Genomic DNA, 21798 nt, shown 5'->3' on the forward strand with positions numbered 1-21798 from the left:
GGACTGAGTCATTAAATCAACCAATCAAATGTGCTGGTTTTTCAGAGAGAATCTGAAGCATAGATACCTGTGCATAAGGGGAGCAGAATTTGCTATGCTGGGATGACACTGTAGTATGAAGTTCAAGCACCATGTACTAGTAGAAACTACATGAATCTATAAGTACCGTATTTAATAACACACACACCATGTGTTATAATTGGACAGCCATGATCTGTTTAACCACTAAAATCAGGGGTAGACTTACAATTGTGTTTTTGTAAAATGAATCCAAATTGAAGTTAAAAAAAATCAGGGGGGTCGACTTATAAGTGACTTGTTCTCTGAGAAATATGGTAATATTGTATTATGTTTTTATTTATGTTGTTTTTTATTGTTATATAATCATATATATTTTTAATTAAAACACTTGTGTCTCAAATGACCATGAAATGCAGTTGTTTTTTTTCTTCCCCAGTTAGAATGTCTTATTCAGGGCATGAACAGAGTAATAATTTCACTGTGTAGTTTTGTGCTATATATGTGACAATAATTCTCTACAATTCAAGGATTAAATACCACTACTTAAGATTTATGATTGCTTAAGTGAGTTCACAACAATGGCTTGATAGCAAAATATCCTTAAGAACTTTTTAAACATGCTAGCCCATTCGAACAGTGGTTCTCAAATGGGGGTCGGGATACCCCTGGGGGTACTTGAAGGAACTCCAGGGGGTACTCAAGATTTTAAAGAAAACAAACATGATAAAAAATCTTTTGAAAATGATTATTGAATTTATCAAATGTTTAGGGAAAATAAGGAAAAATGTTCATAAAACAAATTTTATGTTAGTAGGTTATTGAGTTCCATTATTTCAAAAACTCTGATTCTCACCCATACTAGAATGGTTTGACCCAACTTGTCACGTGCCACCTCTCGCTACCTGTCAAGTTAATGATTTATTTTCGTCAACAGATACCTAATGTAATCCTTAATATTTTTCCGTGCACAAATATTTATTTATAATTAATTTTTGGAGAGCATTTTACTTGATTTTTTTTTATTGTGGACAAATATTTAGTTGTGATTAAATTAACGATTTATTTTGTGAACAGATATCTAATGTAGGGCTTTGAGTACCCAAGGTAGAAAGAAAAAAGTGAAAAGTGAAAGTACATTTACCATTTAGAATGTGTCAGACACTTTATCTTGATGATTTTTTTTGTGGACAAAATGTATTAATAATTAAGTTATTTCTTTTTGTTAACAGATCTCTTCTATGATCCAAAAGAGGACACTTTATGTTGTTTTTTTTTCTTTTTTTGTGGGCCAATACAAATGAAGTTTAAAAGGTTCTAAGGTTTAATGCCACTGATGTATTTTCACTTTTTTTTTTTCCAGATACGTAAGTATTGAATCGCTACTTAAGTACATTAAGGATGTTAATTTCCAAATACTTAATTATTAAATTGATACTAAAGTATCTGGGATTGAATGTCTGGAAAAAACAAAACAAAACTGAAAAGTCGTCCCTGGCATTGAATTAGTTAAAGGGTACTTGGCTAACAATAAATTTCACAAAAGGTTGAAAAAGGTTGAGAACCATAGCATTAGAAGATATTCAAGTATGTGATCATAAAATCAAACCTGAAAATAGGTGAACTGGGAATGGTAGAGATCTGGGTAGATGTGCAGGGTGGTTCCCACCACTAGCAGCAATTCAAACTTGTGCAGGGAAGAGCTGAAGTAGCCGGTGAAGCCCAGACACCATATCTTAAGAAGAGCTTCCAGGTCAAACAGAACTGTAAAGGCCACCTAGAAATAATACAGACGTTACAATATAAGGTAATGTGATTTTTTTTTACGTTTTTATTATTGTTTATTTAATATTGGGTTTATTTTTTTAGGGGGATCAATCGGAAGTTACAATAAATAGAAATGCCATTAATCCCTTTCAGCCTTTTTTTTTTAAAGCACCCATAAGGTGACATTATAAAATTAAATTCTGGTTTCAAAATACCCTATATTGGAAGTGCACCATATTAGCTTTGCTTCTCAGTATGGAAAGAATAGTACTCAGCTATTAAATATGTTATGAATACAAGACTCTATGCCTTTGAGTACTGCTGTATGGTTTGTCAACCTGTGTTGCAGCACCATTTAGTCAAAGAAGTCAAACATTTTCTTTGTGATATGTGCTACAGTATGTGCCCTTACTCATCCGAACACAATATTCAGTTTTAGATTTCCTTTCTGACATGAGAATGAAAAAAATCAATGTTTGAATCCATCTCAGACAGCGGCCATTTTGTCCTTTACCACCACCATTTTGTCCTGTACGATACTGTGACCTGCTGCGGATCTGTTTTCTAGTCTTGGTCCTGATATGTTCGCAAGGTGACACTATGGATATTTTGATGACAATTCATTTTGTTCTTTCAGTAAATTGTCTTATTTGGCACGTTTCGTGGATAATTATTCATTAAAGACAGTATTTTATAGGTCTTCTCAAACATCATTCAACATGCTCTACAAGCACTTGGCACACTTTTGTACTTTTTGGGAAAATTGATGGCACTGAAAGAATTAAGAATATTACTATGTTATTAGGGTTTTCATGAATATGAAAGTATATTTTTTTGCTGATTAACTGCGATAGGGAAAATGAAAAACTGAAATAAAATACAAACAAATCAGTGGTTGACCATTGCGTTGCACGTGGGTTCCATTTTACAAAAGAGTGACTATACACAAATATAATAAAATATCAAACACCATTCAAATTCAGATTAATTACCACGCAGGACATCAAGTCTATATTTATGTTTTATATACAACAGTGTATCATCAACGTATAACATGAATAGTTCAAATTGTAAAAACTAAAATAGAAAACGTTAAAAACAGAAAAATAAAAACATCTTACCTCTGCCAAGTAAAATCTTCATGTGCTTTTATTTTGCATTCAAATTAATGTTATTCTAATACATTTATGTGGGAAAAAATGGTCTGTTTTGAGTTATGCGGTTATACGTTGGTCCACCTTATATTAGGGTTGAAAATGAGGGAAAAAAAAAAAAAAAACTTGACTTGTACTCATAGATATACAATAATCATATCATGAATAGTTAAAATTGCAAAAACTACAATAGAAAACATTAGAAACTGAAAAATAAGAACATCTTACCTCCGCCAAGTAAAACTCATCATAGTGCCTGCGATGATTCTCGCCTTTGTAATAATTGCTTGCAGCAACGATCACATCAACGGCCACCATACTTAATATGAACATGTGGAACACAGACGAGCGCATCAGTTGCTGTGGGAAAAAAGAAGTGTGAAATAAAACACTGTCATTTTCCATCCCATTGAAGTTCAAGTTTTGGTTTTCATGCAATTCAGACAAACAATAGCAATAATATTTTTTTTTAATACAAGACCCATATGTTATCCATATGCTTTGGCGTGTATAGAAAAAAAAGGAAAAACCAGATTGGAAGAAAACTCAAAGCAATCAGGAGGCTTTTCTCAGCACAAGATCCAACCAGACAACAAAATCAGTGTGTATTCACACTGACGGAAACAAGAGGAGAAAGGTGCAATCACTGTGTGTTATTTCTCATGGGACGTGCCGTGGAATTGAACGCCTACAACAACATCACAAGATGGAAACAATCGGGACACAAATAAAAAGTGATGGAGGGAACACGCACATGCACGCACATACACGAATAAACACACTCAACACTTGTTTCGACAAAAGGGCGAAACGGTCTATGTCTTGGTTTTGAAACAATTTAACAGATGTGATCACGACCTTGGATGGACTGAATGTGTGTGGCAAGAGAGGGGAACAGCTTGAGAGTGGGCGGAATGGCTCACCCTACAAAAATACGGAAAGCTTGAAACCACTGAAAGATGAGAGGAAATTGAGATGTTTGGAGAATGGAATGAGTGCCACCAATCCACCTACGCAGCACAAACATTGATTTATTGACAACCTTTCATTTCCAGTTTCAATTTAGATTTTATTTTTTTAACATAATATCATCCATGCATAAACATTTAAGGAGTGCCACCCACCAAAATTACATGTTTAATGACACGGTGGAAAAAGAAAGTAACCCCAGAGTCCTACCTGCCAGAACCAAAGTTCAAAGCACATATTTTTACTTTGAAACACTGCAGTGGTTGATGACAAAAGCTGATCAATTTTATTTTGTTTTAATGAACTATTCTTTTTAACTATATTTTGAGCAGATGGGTGATAATGAAGGTTTTCTGTGCCTGAGTCTAAAAGCGGACATAGAATTATACCTCTATTGTTGGGCCCCCAAAAAGCTTGAAGGTGGATGTTCCGCCATTAAATGTTTCCAATGAAAAACAAGGGGTGCCAACCCCCACCGAAAAAAAAACAAAACAAAAATCATTAAAAAATATAAATAATAATAATAATAATAAAAATATTGAAAAATAATAAAAATATTTAAAAATGAAATACAGTGGACCCCCAGTCTACGACGTCCCTGCCTTAAGGTTTGTTCAATTTACGATGTGGACCGCAACGTTTTTTTTGTCCCCTCTTCACACCATTTCTTTGGCCTTGTGACACATCCAACATGGTGGTTCGTGTGCGTGTGTGACCGCCATGTTGGATGTGTCTGCACTAATACGTCTATAAATGCGTCACCGCTTACGTCACTACAATGCTTGTCTGCTATTGGTCAGCGTCACGGTGAAAATGGCAGCATGCTAAAGACGGGATCTCATCTGAGTGCTTAAAATAACGTATTTATTGTGCATTTTACTGCTTAATTCAAACTTGAATGGGTTAGCCATGGGTCCCAAGAGTGCTAGCGATGTTACAGAGAGAAGTAAGAAGATGATTTATACGGAAATGAATCTGGAGATAATCAAGCAATACAAAGAAGGCTACGCAACGGAATATGGCCATAAATCGCTAAAAGGTAAATAAATCCATTATATATATATTTTTTTGTTCATGATGTTATTTACCGTATTCTCTGGACCATAAACCACACCATATAAGCCGCAGCAGAAAAATATGAGCAAAAAATTATTTTTGTCATGGATAAGCCGCACTGACTATAAGACGCAAGTAATAACATGAGATATTTCCGCAAAAAGATTGTACATGGACGTTTATATATTATATTATATTATATTATATATATATATATATATATATATATATATATATATATATATATATATATATATATATATATATATATATATATATATATTTTTTTTTTTTTGGTTATTTAATTTGTTTGTAATTGTCTTTAACAAACTGAACATGCCTGCACGTTTAGTCCCAACATATTTATAGAGATGGTTGGATGGATATTTTCAACACTAAGAGAATACTGTTAGTTAAATTGCAGTTCAAAATCAAAATCAATACTTCAATAGCATCTTTTTTTTTTTTATCTCTTTGTTTGATGGATTATTTTAGTTAATATAAAAACATCTTGCACATAATTCATATATACAATCATAATTACATGAATAAAATCATATATACTGTGTACTGTATATAAAATTCACACGTCACAAATTTACCCAAAATTGTATACGTTTGTTACATTGTATTACATACATACATTATTCAATTTAGACATATTTTGTTAAATAATATATTTTTAAAACTCGTTTTGAGCACAGCCATTGATTCACATCTTTTCAGTTCTATTTATTAGATGTTCCATAACTACCTCAAACAGATAAACACATTTGCTTGCTGGTAGCTAGCAAAAAATAAAATAAAATAAAAAACAACAAATAAACCAGGCTGCAGAGGTTAGGCTGACTGATGTTATAAGCCGCAGGGCTCAAATCATGAGGAAAAAGTTGCAGCATATAGTCCGAAAAATACGGTTATTTTATGCATGTATATTATATATACATAGCACCTATACTATTTTGATACCAATCTTTAAAATGTTTATACAATTTTGATGTTTTTACCTGGGGTTTTAAATGCATTAGCTATTTAACATAGGTTTGGATTGCCCGCCATACGGCGAATTCGCCTTACAAACCCAACCGCAGAACGTCTTAATCTTGTAAACTTAATCTCGCCCACTGTATTAAAAAAAAAAAGAAAATTTAAACTGTTGAATCTCACACCACGGGTGTACAAAGACTTTGTATAATATTTTGTACAAAATGTTCAGAACAAAATTAATCACCTTTAATTTGAATGTATACAGAGAATGCAATGAAAAAATAAATTCATGTTTCTGGTACTGCATCTATCAGATTAAGTCTTTGGTGGTTTTGTGAAATACTTGCAGTATAACAACTTTGCACTCTAAACAGCTGTGTTATAAATAATGCAATTATTGGTAAAAAAAAAAAAAAAAAAAGGACCAAACTCTATATTTAGGTCAATTTGACTGATCTTTTTGGGTTGTCCAAAACAACCCATTTTTTGAAGTTACGGCATTCACAACAATGACCCATCAACCCAGAATATTGGGTCAACTTGTCCTTTTTTTAACCAACAACTGGGTTGTTTTTAACCCAACTGTGTTTGGCGTGTAGTAATCAAAAGACGATCCCAAAAGTCTGGGCTTTCAGGGCTGGGATACACCAATCCCATGTCAGAGGTTGTGAAGAGTTCAGGCGTTGCTATGCTATGCAACATCTGATTAATTATGAATACACCATCGTTGCATCTGGGCTATTGGCAGGTCACCAAAGGGTGTGTTCGGCAGATTCGGTATGTTGTATTGGTGCCGTACTGTCGCGACATTTTATCACTTTGTTTGGCTATTAGCTAGAACAGGAAGTGTCGAACACACATCGTCACCCTCCACATTTCGATGGAAAATGTCTGCCTAGATGTAACTATGCAGTAAAATAGACACGAGTATCGTATGAGATTACCGTAAGGTTATGTCATCAAAGTGAAAGAAGCAACGTGAAGACATGGAGATGGTACTGGACCTACATAGCTAGTAGGATATGTCAAAATTCTAAGGGTTTTCTTTGTGCGGAAGGTCATCGTAAGCAAAAACAATAGCGATATACATTTCTTAAGTTTTTATATCCCATCCTCATTAAGAGCTTTTTGATTGGGTTTTTTCTAACAATGAGGAATAATGACTACTGTCACTTATGATATGCAGGGGTATTACTTATTACCCAGGTGGAGCAGGTACTTAATTACTGTAGTCAGCATTGTTGCAGTGTATTTTCGTCATTTATTCAACGTGATGTGCAGATGGTCAGGCCAACACCACAGGGAGTAGGCGTCATCACATTTGGCCAGAATCCGATTGGTGTATCTTTGCCTTCAGATGTTATCATGTTATCTTATGATAGATCTGATCACTAGCACTTCATGGCCATTACCTTGGAAAAAGTACCATTTACAGTATTGTCACAAATGTCACCATGTTTTTTTTTTTTTTTCGACAAGAAAAAAGATTCACACAGAGGTTAGGCTGACTGAGATTGGACGTGACAAAACAGTTTGACATTTCCAGGAGCCAGACACTCCCTCCCATGGGTCTTTGGCTGAAATGTGTGTGTGGGTGTGTGTGTGTGTGTGTAAAGGTAGCCAAAGAGGACATGGAGGAGAACTGACAGAGAACAGAAAGGGGCTGGTCAGCGCATATAACACTTGATTTTCTCAAAGTACTGACTCTGGCCGTATTCTGCAGTCAATGGACTCACACTTATATTACCTTAAGTGCTCAAAGCGCTTTACACTGATGACACATTATAAGGAGCAACTGGGGGTTCAGTGTCTTTTTTAAGAACACTTCACCATGGTCATAATGGTCGGGAATCAAACCCACAACCTCTCAGTGGGGAGACGACGACTCTACCACTGAACCATATGGTTATGTCAGCTTTGGAGAATCACCACACCACCACAACATGAAAGTCCCCTCTGGAGAGCAATCTGCAATACCAACCTTTATTAAGGAGGCTAGGTGTCTGCACATACAGTTAATGGTCAACCTTTTTTTTTTTTTGTTTTCCCTGCTTTCCCCCTTTATTTACTTGCGTAAATTGGTGAAATGCAGTGCAAATCACTTGACAATGTATCTGATGATAAAGCGACAAAATAAACGATCTGAAATTCAGAACATTCAGAGACAAGTGTCCATTCCTTTTAAAGTATTATTTTCTAGATGCTATGGTCTTGAGGTGTCAAAATAAATCTAAATCTATAAACCATGAGACAAGATAGTCACTCCCTGGTTTGGATTGCCCGTCATACGAAGAATTCGAGTTAAGAGCCTAGCCGGTAAACGGATTACGTTCGTAACACGGGGGCCCACTGTATATAGTATTGTAATATTTCCACGCTGTTTGTCACTTTTGTTAGTTTTATGAATTCATCATTTTGGTCGTGTATTTACTGTTGTTATTTGTTTGGGTGGTTTGTGGTTTGTTTCTTGATATCAATTGCCATGCCGTTGCTATGGTCCTTTAGTTTGATTTATTATGTCATGTAGGGTAGATGTTTGGCACTATTTGAGCTCTAGGTTCTCAGTAACACATGGTCAGAATGGCAAGCTCTGAAGTTGCCAAGTCAAGTCATGTCATTCTAGTTTCTTTTAGTCGAGTTTTTCCAGTCTAGTTTTCAGAGTTGAGTTTTGCAGGTCTAGTTTCCGATGCCTGCTGTGGTTACTTGGGATTTTTGTGTATTCGTACTTTGTTCTTTTCCAGATCCATATCCTGTCTGCTTCTGGGTCCAAATACTGCTCCAACATGACAAGCAAGCAAGCCAACCAAACGCACACAACGAATTGTCTTCGACTGGTTCATCATTGGAAATACAAAACAGCTGGGTGCTTGTTGATTGCTCATCACTGAAGTTATGCTTTGTTAATTCACTGTTGCATCGGCCATCTTCTCAGTGTGACATAAACTGGAATCCAACAACACAACAGAGTTGTGTTCATGAAGCATGTCCCGATGTAATTTACTGTTAATAATGTAATCATCTAGAGGATTTATATGTGATACCTGGAACATTTCCCGCGGCTTTGACCATAGAGGCAGGCTTATACAGACTGATTGCTTCTTCCTACTGCTCCGTCTGTTCACTCACATTGCCAAAAAGAACAAATGCTCTTTTCCGCCTCAACTGGAGACAAGTGTGACACGTGTAACATGAAGCCACCAGACGACAGCTCACAAAAACCTGCGCCACTTTTCTTTGAACTTCAACTGATTTACAGCTTCACTCACCTACGCTCAGAAGCTCAATTAAGTACACCTCCACAGTGTGAAAAGATTGAGTGTAAGAGCTGCATAAGAAATGCTGCCTTTTCCGAAAATAATGTCAAAGGGACAGTGTGTAAGATTTTGACCGTTATTTATTAAAATGCAATAAATTAAAGGATTGTAAATTTCCAAAACATTCAAATGAATTTGTTCTTAATGACCACCAGTATGTTTTAAATATTATCATACGTCTAGTTATTAAATGATATTACATGGCCTTCTCCGGACGCGGCCAGTTTGTTATAGCTACAGACAATGGTAAATGCTGCACCTGCAGCACCTCCTGCTGTTCGTAATGAAAAACTATCTAAATCTTACACATTATCCCTTTAAGAATGTCGTTGTGAGGTCTTAATTGAATAGCATTTTTATTAAAGATGCGTATTTGAATACATCTTAGTGAACAACGAGAGAAATTTACGACTGTACTTATGTATTGTGGACACTTGCAATCGACGGATATGGCAACTACCCTTCGAACGTTCTTAAGTTCAATCTTAATATAAAATTAAGTGCATAGCGTTTAACTGAACGTTAGAAGAAAACTTTTGGTAGCTACAAGAACTAAAAAATGTACTTTAATTGCCACTCAATTTTCACGCAGCATACTTTTGACAAGAATGCAGCATAGCAGAACATTGTCGTTACCGTAATAATGTTTTCTACATACGCTAATGATTTTAATATAGGCTCAATATAACTCAAAGCCTGGGAACAAGATACGGTCCACTACATTATTGTATGTTGTTGCGAAGGCAAAGTGTTACGTTAAATATTATCAACACTATGCTGCTTGCTATAATAACAAAATTGCAAACTGTATACATTTTTAAAAACATTGAGACAATGCAAGCATTTTTCCTTTGTATCTTTCATTTAAAATGAATGTAATAATTTTTTAACTAACCGTTTTTACTGGCCTTTAGGACTTTATTCCTGCCCATTCCTCAACTTTTGTACATATAAGGTATATAAAAGTTCACAGTCATAGCCATGACTATGATATGGCCCAAGGCAGAAATGAGTTTGACAGGTTCTGTAAAGGCCTATTGACTATTGCTTATTACATATCACAAGATACATTGCCAGTGTTGATTGTTACAGCTCACTTTCAATCTCTACATACTGCCCAGTCTCATTGCCCAATGTTGTAATTATAATAATTAGTATTTGCTAAACATGTATACACTATGCATTTTTACACTGGCATTATTATTAAGTTGTGCCACCTTCCATGTTTCTGTATTTTATTCAACAGTGTTAATTCCCCTAGTATGTCGTTCCAAACAATGAAAAAGATCATGTATTTTTGTATTTTGTATTATCTATTAATGTATTCATGTATTTTTAATACAGCTCTTGAATTGTTTATTTAAATTTGGCTGAAGGCTGTGAATAACATGGAATGAAATTTGACTGACATTTAGGACTGTGGAGTATGTAAAACCTTTAGTAGGTTGGCAATCCATCAAAGCAGTAGCAAACAACAACAGCCCGACCTTGAGGGTCTTAATAATATCCGTTGTGCTTTGCCACCTCTGCCTCCTTTTCCTGTCTGGCTTTTCATGCTTGTGCAAATATACAGTGTGCCTTGGCTGATGACCGTACAGACCGAATAAATGTTCTCATTCATATTCACAAACACTTGACTGTGTGTCACTTCTTATTCATTTCCGGTGTCTTTTGTGTCCCATCTTAAAGCAAATCCACCAATCTACCGATACGTTCTGTGTTTTTGTTTTTTGTTTTTTAACTCATGTTCACTCCTGATCACACTGGGATTCATTTCTTCTTTCTCTATTTTATTTTTATTTTCTCAATAATGTCATGAAGGCTACTTTACTCAGCACCTGGTCATGTGGCATACACGGTAGTCTGGTCATAATAAGTCAAAATAAAGTCATAATAAAAGCAATCACCTCTCTTGTTGCACGAGAAAATCCTCACCTTGGTGATGATTATTGACAGGGTAATATCATGAACAGTCATTTCAAGGTGAGTCTTGAAAGCGTATTTTAATTTAGCTCATTCTTGTTAAAGTGGGCTATTGCTTTTAAAACAAACACTAATATTTCAGACTTTGCAAGGTTTACAATCACTATATACTGTACATCCATCCATCCATTTTGTATAGCCGCTTATCCTCACAAGGACAGCAGGCTCCCTGGCGCCTATCTCAGTTAGCTTCGGTCAGTAGGCGGGGGACACCCTGAACTGGTTGCCAGCCAATCGCAGGGTACACAGAGACAAACAACCATTCACGCGCCCAATCACACTAAGGACAATTTAGTATGTCCAGTACATACCAGTGCATATGATAATGATTTTTTTTTTCAGAAATGCGTATTTGATCCTGAAATAAAATTCCTGAAAGTCTTGTGATAAGAACAGCATAACTCTGCAAAGGACTCCATTTTTTCTTCTTTCCCTAGCAGGTTATTCCATGTCAAATAACGGCTAAAATATTAAAATTCAACCCAAGCAAATATTGTTTTGAATGAAATAAATTGGAGAAGGCGTTTGGAAGCAATTGGCCACCGAATTCTTTTATATTTTCACCAAAAGATATGGGGTTGCCCTCTTTTGAACTCTTATATATCAGAAACTACTGGGTCTATCTTCAAAGAACAGATATTGTTAAAAAGGGAATTCAACAAGAATTCCACAATCATCATCAGATCCTTTAGAACAGTGGTTCTCAAAGTGGGGTCTGCAGATCCCTGAGGGTCCGTGGCCTGACTGCAGGGGGTCGGTGAAATAATTTGGGTATTTTGGGTGATTTAGTTCATTGTTTAATAGTTACAAATGTGTGCCTTGTTTGGCTTAGTCTTTGTTTTTTGGCGGCGCTTCTGGCCGATGTTGATATTTTGTGGTGGGGAAGGACAGCGTGCAAATGTTTTGCAGTAAAAATCATACTTGTTTGCATTTATTTAACATTTCGTATTGAAAGAAATATCATTTGTAATTCAGATTTATGATTGCTTTAATCTACGCAATTTGTCTACGCAAGTACAGTTTGACAATATAAATGAGTCAGAGCAGTGCTACTGACACAAGTAAATTAAAGAAGAATTACACTCATTTGCAGTTCGCTGTCTCTCTACCTGGATGGAAGCCACTGTAACATCTAGAATGGACAGAACAGTGGATTATTAATCAAAAACTAAATATTTTTGTTAAAAATTATTTTCAATTAAACTGTGAACGTATTCATGACTTCAATAAAGCAATCAATTCAACTATTTTCAAACATTTTTAAAACGGAATCAGTTTTAAATTTGCGTTTCGTGTCTACAATTGCTTGCTAACGGGGCGAAAAAGTCAGCAACGCTAATGCGGCATTTGATTTTACCATACTGTTTTTGACTGAATAATTGGCAGCAAATTTTTTGGAAGGAATTGACCCAGTTTGGTCAAAGGAGACGTGCATGTTGCAATTTTTATTTTCTAAATTTCAGTGTAGCTGTAAAATAACAAATATTCTTGTTGTCAAAATTGATGTGTTGCTTTCTAAAAGGGGTCCCTGACTCCATAAAGTTTGAGACTCCCTGATTTTGAAGATTGCTGTGTCATTCAGTCAGTTGGAAGATAATTAAGATTTTTACTGATGAACTTTAAATTGATCTTGTGGTTCCTGACCTTTAATGGTGTCTCCAGGATGGTCTGTTTTACACTGACAAGCTCAATGCATGCTTTTTCAATCAAGAAAATGGTATTGATCTTATTTGCATCCTGGAACAGATCATGTGCAAACATTGAGGTTTTAATAATTTTCAAAAGTGAGGTTTGTGTGCGCATACAAGTTTATAAATATTCACGGTCTTTCTTGGCAAACAACTGAGATTAGAAGATAAACACATTGAGACTGTGATAGCTAGTGGATGTTTGGCAATGTCACCCCTCAAGAGAGGACTTCCCGCTCCATCCAAAAAGAGCAGGTGGTCAATCAATTGCATATTATCACTAACTGCTCCTTCCCTCCAAACTACACGAGCGTACAATCACATACACATTACCAAATAGGATGAGCAATGTCTACAAGTGGAACAGAGGTCTTCCTGTGTAAATTCAGGTTTTTTAATAGTCTGGTGGGTTCAGGTGTTGGTGTGGGTAAGACGTGGAGACATTCTTATCATTTGAAGACCAATTACTCTGGAAATAGGCAGAGCAGAACACAAGCTCACGACTGGCTTCCCCTGCACATCCATGCGGATGGTAGGGCAGTCTGGACCTCCAAGACTACCTGTCCGTTCAGCACGCTTCACTTCTTTCAGTTACGGGTGACAAAGCTTAGCGACAGACAGCGTGTTTAGCTGTTTAGTTAAATGTCAGGTCTCAGAGAAGAGTAGCTTTCCCTCATTTATCAAAAATTGCAAAAGCTGCAATAGTCAGACTGGTACTTGTATTTTAGTTCTTAATTTTACATCAGAAGCAGTCATCAACAATAATCTTTTTCGATGATTCAAATAGACAGTTTGATGAACATGTTTTATTTTGAGTACTGTAATTCCCCAAATATAGGACGCACCAATATGTATGACGCACCCTTAATTTAAAGAGCAAATTCTGGCATATTCTATGTTATCGTGTGTAGGACAGTTTGGTGACTATGTAAAAAGTATAGCAAAACAGAATAAAAATCTTCTCTGTAAATTATCTATTGTATTTGTGAGTGAGTGAGTGAGTGAGTGAGTGAGTGAGTGGGTCTCTGATCATAGGGAGGAGCATGTGAGGGTGCAAGGGAGAGTACTGTTGAATAAATGAATAAATGAATAAACCCTACCGCCTTGTTTTCCTGTTTGGTCGGCTACAGGCTCCATTTGAAGTCGCATGTGAGGGCCGTCAGCTGAAAGCCTTGTGAAAGCGTCACGTCACTAACCTGCTCTGCTACAAGAATCGATTCCTTCTTGAAATCTACTTTCTATCTATTATTCTTCTGTATGAAAGAGGATAGAGACAGACGCCGGTTCAGTTTTCTTGCTTCTTTTATTGAAAATAATGCAGTAACAACCTCGGCTAACATGAGCAGCAACTAACGTAGCCAACTGACTGCCTCCAGTCTAAGCCCGTCCCATGACCATGATTACGTACTATAAGTAAGTATACGTCCCCTTGCCCATGAGCCATCACTTTACCTTGGTGGAGGGATTTGCATGTCCCAGTGACCCTAGGAGCTAAGAATAATATATCTGGATCGCCTGTTCTCTTGTGCAGACGCATATCACCAGGGCCCCCCTCTGGACCTAGGGGCTAGCCGGCAAGCGCCTGATAGCCAGACCTGCACCCATGGGGTCTGGCCGGGCACACCCCAAATAGGCAATGAGGGTCTCCCTTCCCATGGGCTCACCGCCTGTTGGAGGAGCCAAAGGGGTTCGGTGCGGAGATTTCTGGCTGGTGGTCAAGGTCCTAGTGCTCTGATTCCTGGCTAAAGAAGCAAGATCTTGGGACATGGAATCTCATCTCTATGGTGTGGAAAAAACCTGAGCTGGTGTGCAAGGGCAATTTCCAACTAGATACAATCAGTCTCGCCTCTCCACACATCTTGGACTCCAGCACCAGTCCGCTCGAGAAGGGTTAGACTCTATCCCACTCTGGAGTTGCTCATGGTGAGAGGCGCAGAGCCGGTCTGGGCATATTGATTACTCGCACCTTGGAGCCTGTATGTTGGGGTTCACTTCGGTGAACGAGAAGGAGGCCTCCCTCAGCCTTTGGGAGGGGGGATGGGTCCTGACCATCATTTTTTGCCTATACACCAAATGTCAGGTCAGAGTACTTACTCTTTTTGGAGTCAATGGTGGGTGCTCTCTCTGAGGATGCCCTCATTCTGCTGGGGGACTACAATGTTCATTTGGACAATGACAGTGAGACCCAGAGGGGCATGATTGGGATGAATGGACCCCCTGATCTGAACCCGAGAAATGTTCTGTTACTGGAGTTCTGTGCTTGTCACGGATTTTTCATAACGAACACCATGTTCAAACATAAGGATGTCCATATGCCCACTTGGCACCAGTAAACTATAGGCCGCAGTTCGATGATCGACTCTGTGGTTGTGTCATCACATTTGCAGCCGCATACTTAGGACACTCAAGGTGAAGGTCGACCAACAGGGGTCTGGGGAGGGAGAAGCATTGCACTATTAACACTCTGTAAAGTGGAGAGGGAGGTGGAGCCCACCTTAGGTCTATTAAGACTTCAGGGCGTGGGGACCAGGCCTCGGGCGCATTGGGCTGACCACCCAACTGCCTTAAACCCCAAACTGTTACGGCAACACGGATTGTTGCAACTGCAACTATCTCTGCCCGATGCCTCAACCAGAGGCTAAAAGGAATTACTACAATAGTGGAGAGGCTGCACTCCTAACATCAACTCAAGATGCCGTGGACCAGCGGGCAGAATACTTTGAAGACCTCCTTAATTCCACCCACATGTCTTTTTGTGAGGAAACAGTGTTTGGAAACTCCGAGGTGGAATTTCCTATCTCTGGGATCAAATTCACTTTAGTGGTTAAAAGACTCCTTGGTGTCAAGGCTCCTGAGGTGGATGAGATCCACCCTGAGTTCGTAAAGGCTCTGGATGTTGTAGGGCTGTCCTGGTTGACACGCCTCTACTACATTGCATGGAAATCTGGGACAGTGCCTCTGGACTGGCAAACTAAGGTCGTGGTCTCCCTATTTAAGAAGGGGGACCGGAAGATGTGTTCCAACTATAAAGCAACAACACCTTTGTGCCTCACTAGTAAGGTCTATTCTGTTGCAGAGCATGGTCTGTTGGGAAGTCAAACCTTGGATTCAGAAGGCGCAGTGTGGTTTTCGTCATGGCCATGGAACAGTGGGCCAGCTCTACATCCTCAGCAGGATGCTGAAGGGTACATTAGAGTTTACGAAGTTTTAAGATGCGTCAAGAGATCACACAATAACACAGAATCCTACCATAAAATCTGTACCTTTGTCCGGCCATGTGGTTCCAAACACACATTTTTGCCACTTGACTGTTTTCTAGATTTTTTAGTTAAAAACTAAAAATTGAAACGTGAAAAACGTGAAAATCTTTTCGAATAAGGCGGGTGTGTATTTTCTCTTTGACGGGTGGTCAGGGTGAGGGTGGTGTTAAGGAATTAATAGAAATGCATTCATAAGCAAATAAAACTAGGATTATTTTCAGGATATGGGGCCAATATAATTTTATTGATAACTAACTAGCTAGACTATTCCTTTCGTTCTGTGCTCAACTCAAGTATTTGACTGGAGTATAACACGCTCAGAATGTCTACTACATTTGCTGAGTGTTTTTCAGTATTTCTCTGCATTGTTCTGAAGTGCAACGCTGCAAGGGGAATGTACAAGGTGCCCGCACAGGCGCAATGATGCTGAAAACACAACCATTTGAATATGGAGTTTAATTTTTTGTAGGATTTCCCACTAAATTCTCTTGAGAGCGCATTGCTGCGGGTGATCCATTTAATGGAGCAGAAGGCTCAGAGGGAAGTCAGCCGTGTTTATCCCTCTGGTTATCCCTATCTAAATCCTCCCTCCAAGTGGTGATGGTGCTCCGGAGGGGACACACTGCATATTCTGCATGCTATATTTCTTCTCAACATTCCTCTATTTTTAAATTCTTTCCTCACCCATTTGTGTGTTGACGCTCACCATCTCTGTCATAGCCACAAAGTCTATCGGCAGTCTCTCGCAGCTTGAAGCAGCCTTTTGCCCTAAGCCACTATCAACAGAGGTCCAGCTGCAAGCTGTGTTTAGCTTATCTCAAAAGCACCGCTGTTTGGATCACACTGACCACAAGTCTAACAGCAGCATGCTGCCTTGTGCAGACGTCATTTAAAAGTCATTTATTGCTGTGGCAACGTCATTGGAACGTCAGTGCAAATCCACATGTCATTTAAACTTCAGTCACTTCTCAAGGCTTAGTTCACTGATGCTTGGTTGATATTGATTCCTAATTCTATTACACAAAACGAGTCCTAAAAAAATTGCACGTTATCATTAAAATGCACTCATTCACTGCCATTGACGGCTATAGAAGTTGACGATTTAACCATCCATCTTCTGTAGTCACTTATCCTAACTAGGGTCGCTGCCTCAGGGACAGTTGACACAGGGAGGAAGAACCATCCATGCACCCAATCACACCTAAGGACAGTTTAGAGTGTCCAACATACATAGAGTGCATGTTGTTGGAATGTGGGATAAAGCCAGAGTGCCCAGAGAGAACCCGCGCAGGCACCGGGAGATGAGGTAAGATGCGAAAGTTATGGTAATTGTAGGACAAAGTAAAGAAGTATGTTAAGGTAAGGAATGCACAATAAGGTTAACTCACAGTTGGATATAAGTCTGAAAATAATATAATAAAAAATATTTATTATAAAAAATATAATAAATAAATGCAATAAAATAATTTTGGCCTGCATATCCGCATATTAGTGTACACATCAGAACAAATACATTGAGCCAATCACAGCAACACAGGGAAGATGATTTATTTTTGTCATGTGAAGTGTAACTGTGATCAAATAAAAATTGGCATCTTTTTTTTCAGGCACTTGTTTTTTTTTCTGCTCAGACCAGGGGTGTCAGCCTCATTTTAGCTTGCAAGCCTTATGGTGGAAAATCTATTTCTAAGTGGGCTAGACAAATAAAAGCATGATATGTATTTATATAACTTTAAAACAACAACTTCATATGTATTTTAATTTTTTTACTGTCTAAAATAGTAAAAGCACAACATCACTATTAATCATAAAAAATTAACATTACTAATAATCATAAAACTTAAAAGTCTTTCATTTATTATAAAATCAACTCATTTTTCTACCTTATAAAATCAACTTGCAGGGCGGATAAAACCCAGCAAGAAACAGCCTGCAGGCTTTATGTTTGACACGACTGGCTAAGTCAAACATTGAACCTGTTTAAATGCTGTAAAAAAAAAAAAAAAAAAAGTAATAAATAGTTGTTTAAAGTATTTTTTGTGCTGTTTCCTTGTTAATGTTAAAAAGGACACAGTTGAAGGTATACTTATACTTTTTTTATAGATAATGATCTTATTTATGGTCGGCATGGCAAGTGGGAGGGATGCGAAATTATGGTCGGCATGGCAAGTGGGGGGTTTCGAAATAATTTCTCTTTCCTAGGAGGGGGCTTTGCAAAATATTATTGAGAAGTACTGTTTTATTTTAAATAAAATATTATAGTCCATTAATACATTATCTGTTTAACTTTTTCACAAGGCAGAAGTGAAAAAAAAGTCTGCAGAAAAAGATACAAAAAAATGGTTGTGACTTGTCAGTTCTCACTCTTTACTTTAAATAGTTTGAGCAAAGCACTGAGTGGGGGAGCAACAAAACGTTACAACTGAATGCAGTAAAACATGTTTTCATTGGTGGTTTTAAATGCCCCAGGCTGAAAAAAACATAGGAATCCAGTCATTCGTATGCAATAAAAAAGTAAAATATTGTCAGAAAGGGTGCACAGGAAGAAGATCAGATAGTATAGCAAACCCATGAGAAAGAAATACTTTTCCCCACTTCTAAAGTTCAAGTGACATTCTATCAACAAAGCGAAGCCCGTCTTAAATTTGCAAGTGTGCGTTTAGGGGGAATTTACACATTCTTATAGTAGCGGCAACACTGATCGCGAATAAAATGTGTTAGAGGATTCACCTGAAGGCAGGCAGGTGCTCGTCCATGTGGTTTGTTGACGTCCACGGCAACAAGCTGCCATCCCCCAGCAGCATCTTCGTGGAACATCTGCAGCATGAGGACACCCCATCCAAATAATAAAAAGATAAATGAAATGAATTTAAATATACACCATTTAAAATAAAACACAGAATTCATACAATCTTTAAATAAATAGGGTGCAATATGATTTGAGTATGATTTGATTTTAAAATACAATGATTTTAGAGGGATTATGAACATATTTGGTTCAAGAATACGAGGAGACGATTTACATTCTTCAGTAGGTAGTTCTGTATTGGTTAGCAATTATGTCAGTAAATAGGCTCAGCAGTAAAACCTTGAATGTCCCTAAGCGAACAATTGGAACGGGTTAATTACAATATTCTGGTTTTGTATTTCTTGAGAAGAAAAAAATCGTACAGTTGGAGACTACTCTGTTGTCAATATTGCAAAAGTAAAATTACTTCCAAAATATGACAATACCTGCGTTGTTGCTGTGGATGTCGTGCTACTCCTGGACCCCCACATCTGCTGAAATTGAACTCTGATTTCAGCAAAGGTCTCGATGATGACAGCAATGAAGACGTTCTGTTTAAGGACAAACAGCACCATTGGTCGGCAAGATCGAAAGCTAAAGAAGGTTCAATTCCAGGCGACCGGAAAAAAAAGATCAGCAAATGGTCTAACCTTCACAAGCCATGCCAGAAAAAAAATGAGAGTGATAAAATAGAAGTAGGAACGCCAACGAGGGAAACTGTCAATTGCTCTGTACATGAGGAACACCCAACCCTCCTGAGAAGCCGCCTCGTAAACAGTAAAGATGCTTGTTCCTAAAAAACAAAAGAAGAATATGGTGGTTACAAGGACAAGTCTTTTCTTTTCCTCTGGAAATGACTTATGACAAGACTTTACCCAGCTCATTGAAACCACTGTAGCCAAGTTCCTGCCTGCTGAGGCCCAGTTCTTCCAGGTCCATACATTTAAAGCCCAGTGGACACTGGTAACCCTCACCATCGGGGGAGCAGTGGGTATCTGGGATTGCCAAGCTATTCCATGTCACATTGCTAATCAAATGAAAACACGAATAACCATTGCATTTGGTTGTCGGTTGTAATCACAGTGACACGACATCTGAAATCTTCTCATACAAAAGTGAAAAAAAGAACACTGACAACATATAGTATCTGATATAGGATGCGGGGATGTTAGAATTTTCTACACCAACCAACCTACCCTCTGATGACAAACAAAAAAACTGTCAGGATTGCTGAAATAGCATAGTTTTTAAATGTTGAGAACTTGAGTAAAGTGGCGGCTGAAACAATTTGAAAGGGGCATGTTTTTGAAATGTGGGAGGAAGCCTGTGTGCCAGGAGCGAACCCATGTGGGCACGGGAAGAACATACAAACTAACATTGTCCCAAAAGTAAATTGAAAATGCTCTCCCCCACAACGGTGCTAACACCAATTTTTAAATGCACATATCTATATAAAAATTAAAAAAAAAAACATCCAAAAAGAAAATTACAAAAAAGAAAAAAGAATGAACTCGAACCATGTTAGCCCGCATTTTGTGATAGACTTGCACTGGGCATTAAAATAGGGCTCCAGGTGTTATTTCAGGAGAAACTAATGAAAATTAATTACTTCAATTTGACTGTCCAGACATTCATCTCAAGGGCGAGGGGAATCTAACAGGGATTCACATTTTGCAACGTCACAAAGGGCAACCAAAGGCATGACAATGCAACAAAATAAAGCTAATTAAACACGGAGAAATAATAATAACATTGTGTCTTATCAAAGAATTTAACTTTCTTGATGAAAAAAAAAAAACAGGGAATAGATAAACCCCCAAAGGAGACATCAAATATGATGTCAATAATAATAATGAAGTGAGTCAAATTGAGTAGGAAGATTATAGATCTGTGAAAAGGAATGACTGGTATTTATCATATTTGTTGAAAAAAAAAATGTGACCACTCAGTATGAGAGTGAAGATTAAAGATTGTTTTACTTTTTTCTTGCGTCAATAATAACATTTCATTTTTATACTGTGTTGACAACGCACAGCTTCTTTCAGGAAGACTGTCGAGCCATAAAGGTTTTATGATAGCGACAGTGACTCCGCAAAAGATTAACTCAATTTCCTTTATTTCCTTTGTGGAAAAAAATAGATTAGATGGAGGATGGCCAGGATGGACTGTACCCGACATTTCTGTTTTTTATATTTTAAATAAGCAATAATAATACCTTTGTGTGCAATTCATGATATGAAATCAAATAGCAGGCGAAATCCTGACATCCACAAGATCCTCCTATTGTTAACAAATCCGACACCCTTTTCATCTCATACCCGCTGCCCCTGGTATATTCCTTCCTAATTTCCATCACATCTCATGTGTGTGCAAAGCTGTGGGGCTTTTGACTTTGGGTCAAGGACATGCAGCAGTTACAGATAAGGCACATCTGTTCTCTCTGACATATTTTAAAGCACATAGTGGATTTAGGCAATAGGAAACAGGGGGATCGCATCAGACACGCTGCTTTTATGTGGCCGCATTGGTATCTAAGGTGTAAATGTGAGAAAGAACTGAGGTTTCTCTCTTGCACGTAATGGTCAAGGTTTCCCGAGGGTGCGTCGGCACAAACACGGAGATAGATGAGGAACTGGGGAGAATGAATGAGCTTCATTCAAAAGGACTAGGACGTACAATTAATTTGAACAATTGCTGCTAATGGTAAATACAATATAGTATATGTGGAAGAGCGTTACGCCTACCTGATTCCAAATCTCCGCGGAGTTGTACATACATCCTCATTATGAGCAATGCCATTTTAATCATGCTGTA

General features: G+C 37.7%; 1 protein-coding gene across 4 annotated transcripts in view; it reads right to left on the bottom strand.

Annotated features, from left to right (window-relative positions):
- The window catches only part of LOC148423092 (sodium leak channel NALCN), a 78567-nt gene that overhangs the window by 46774 nt on the left and 9995 nt on the right, over positions 1-21798 (bottom strand). For all 4 annotated transcript variants that reach the window (XM_088415475.1, XM_088415473.1, XM_088415474.1 and 1 more), the window contains 6 exons: positions 19860-20011; positions 19635-19777; positions 19431-19535; positions 18927-19013; positions 3168-3299; positions 1628-1795 (listed from right to left, as the gene is read on the bottom strand). In XM_088415475.1, coding sequence (XP_088271601.1) covers positions 1628-1795; positions 3168-3299; positions 18927-19013; positions 19431-19535; positions 19635-19777; positions 19860-20011 — 787 coding nt within the window. The remainder of the gene's footprint in view (positions 1-1627; positions 1796-3167; positions 3300-18926; positions 19014-19430; positions 19536-19634; positions 19778-19859; positions 20012-21798) is intronic.

This window comes from Hippichthys cyanospilos, chromosome 5 (assembly GCF_059441005.1).
Source record: "Hippichthys cyanospilos isolate Australia breed blue-spotted pipefish chromosome 5, RoL_Hcya_1.0, whole genome shotgun sequence".
Lineage (NCBI taxonomy): Eukaryota > Metazoa > Chordata > Actinopteri > Syngnathiformes > Syngnathidae > Hippichthys > Hippichthys cyanospilos.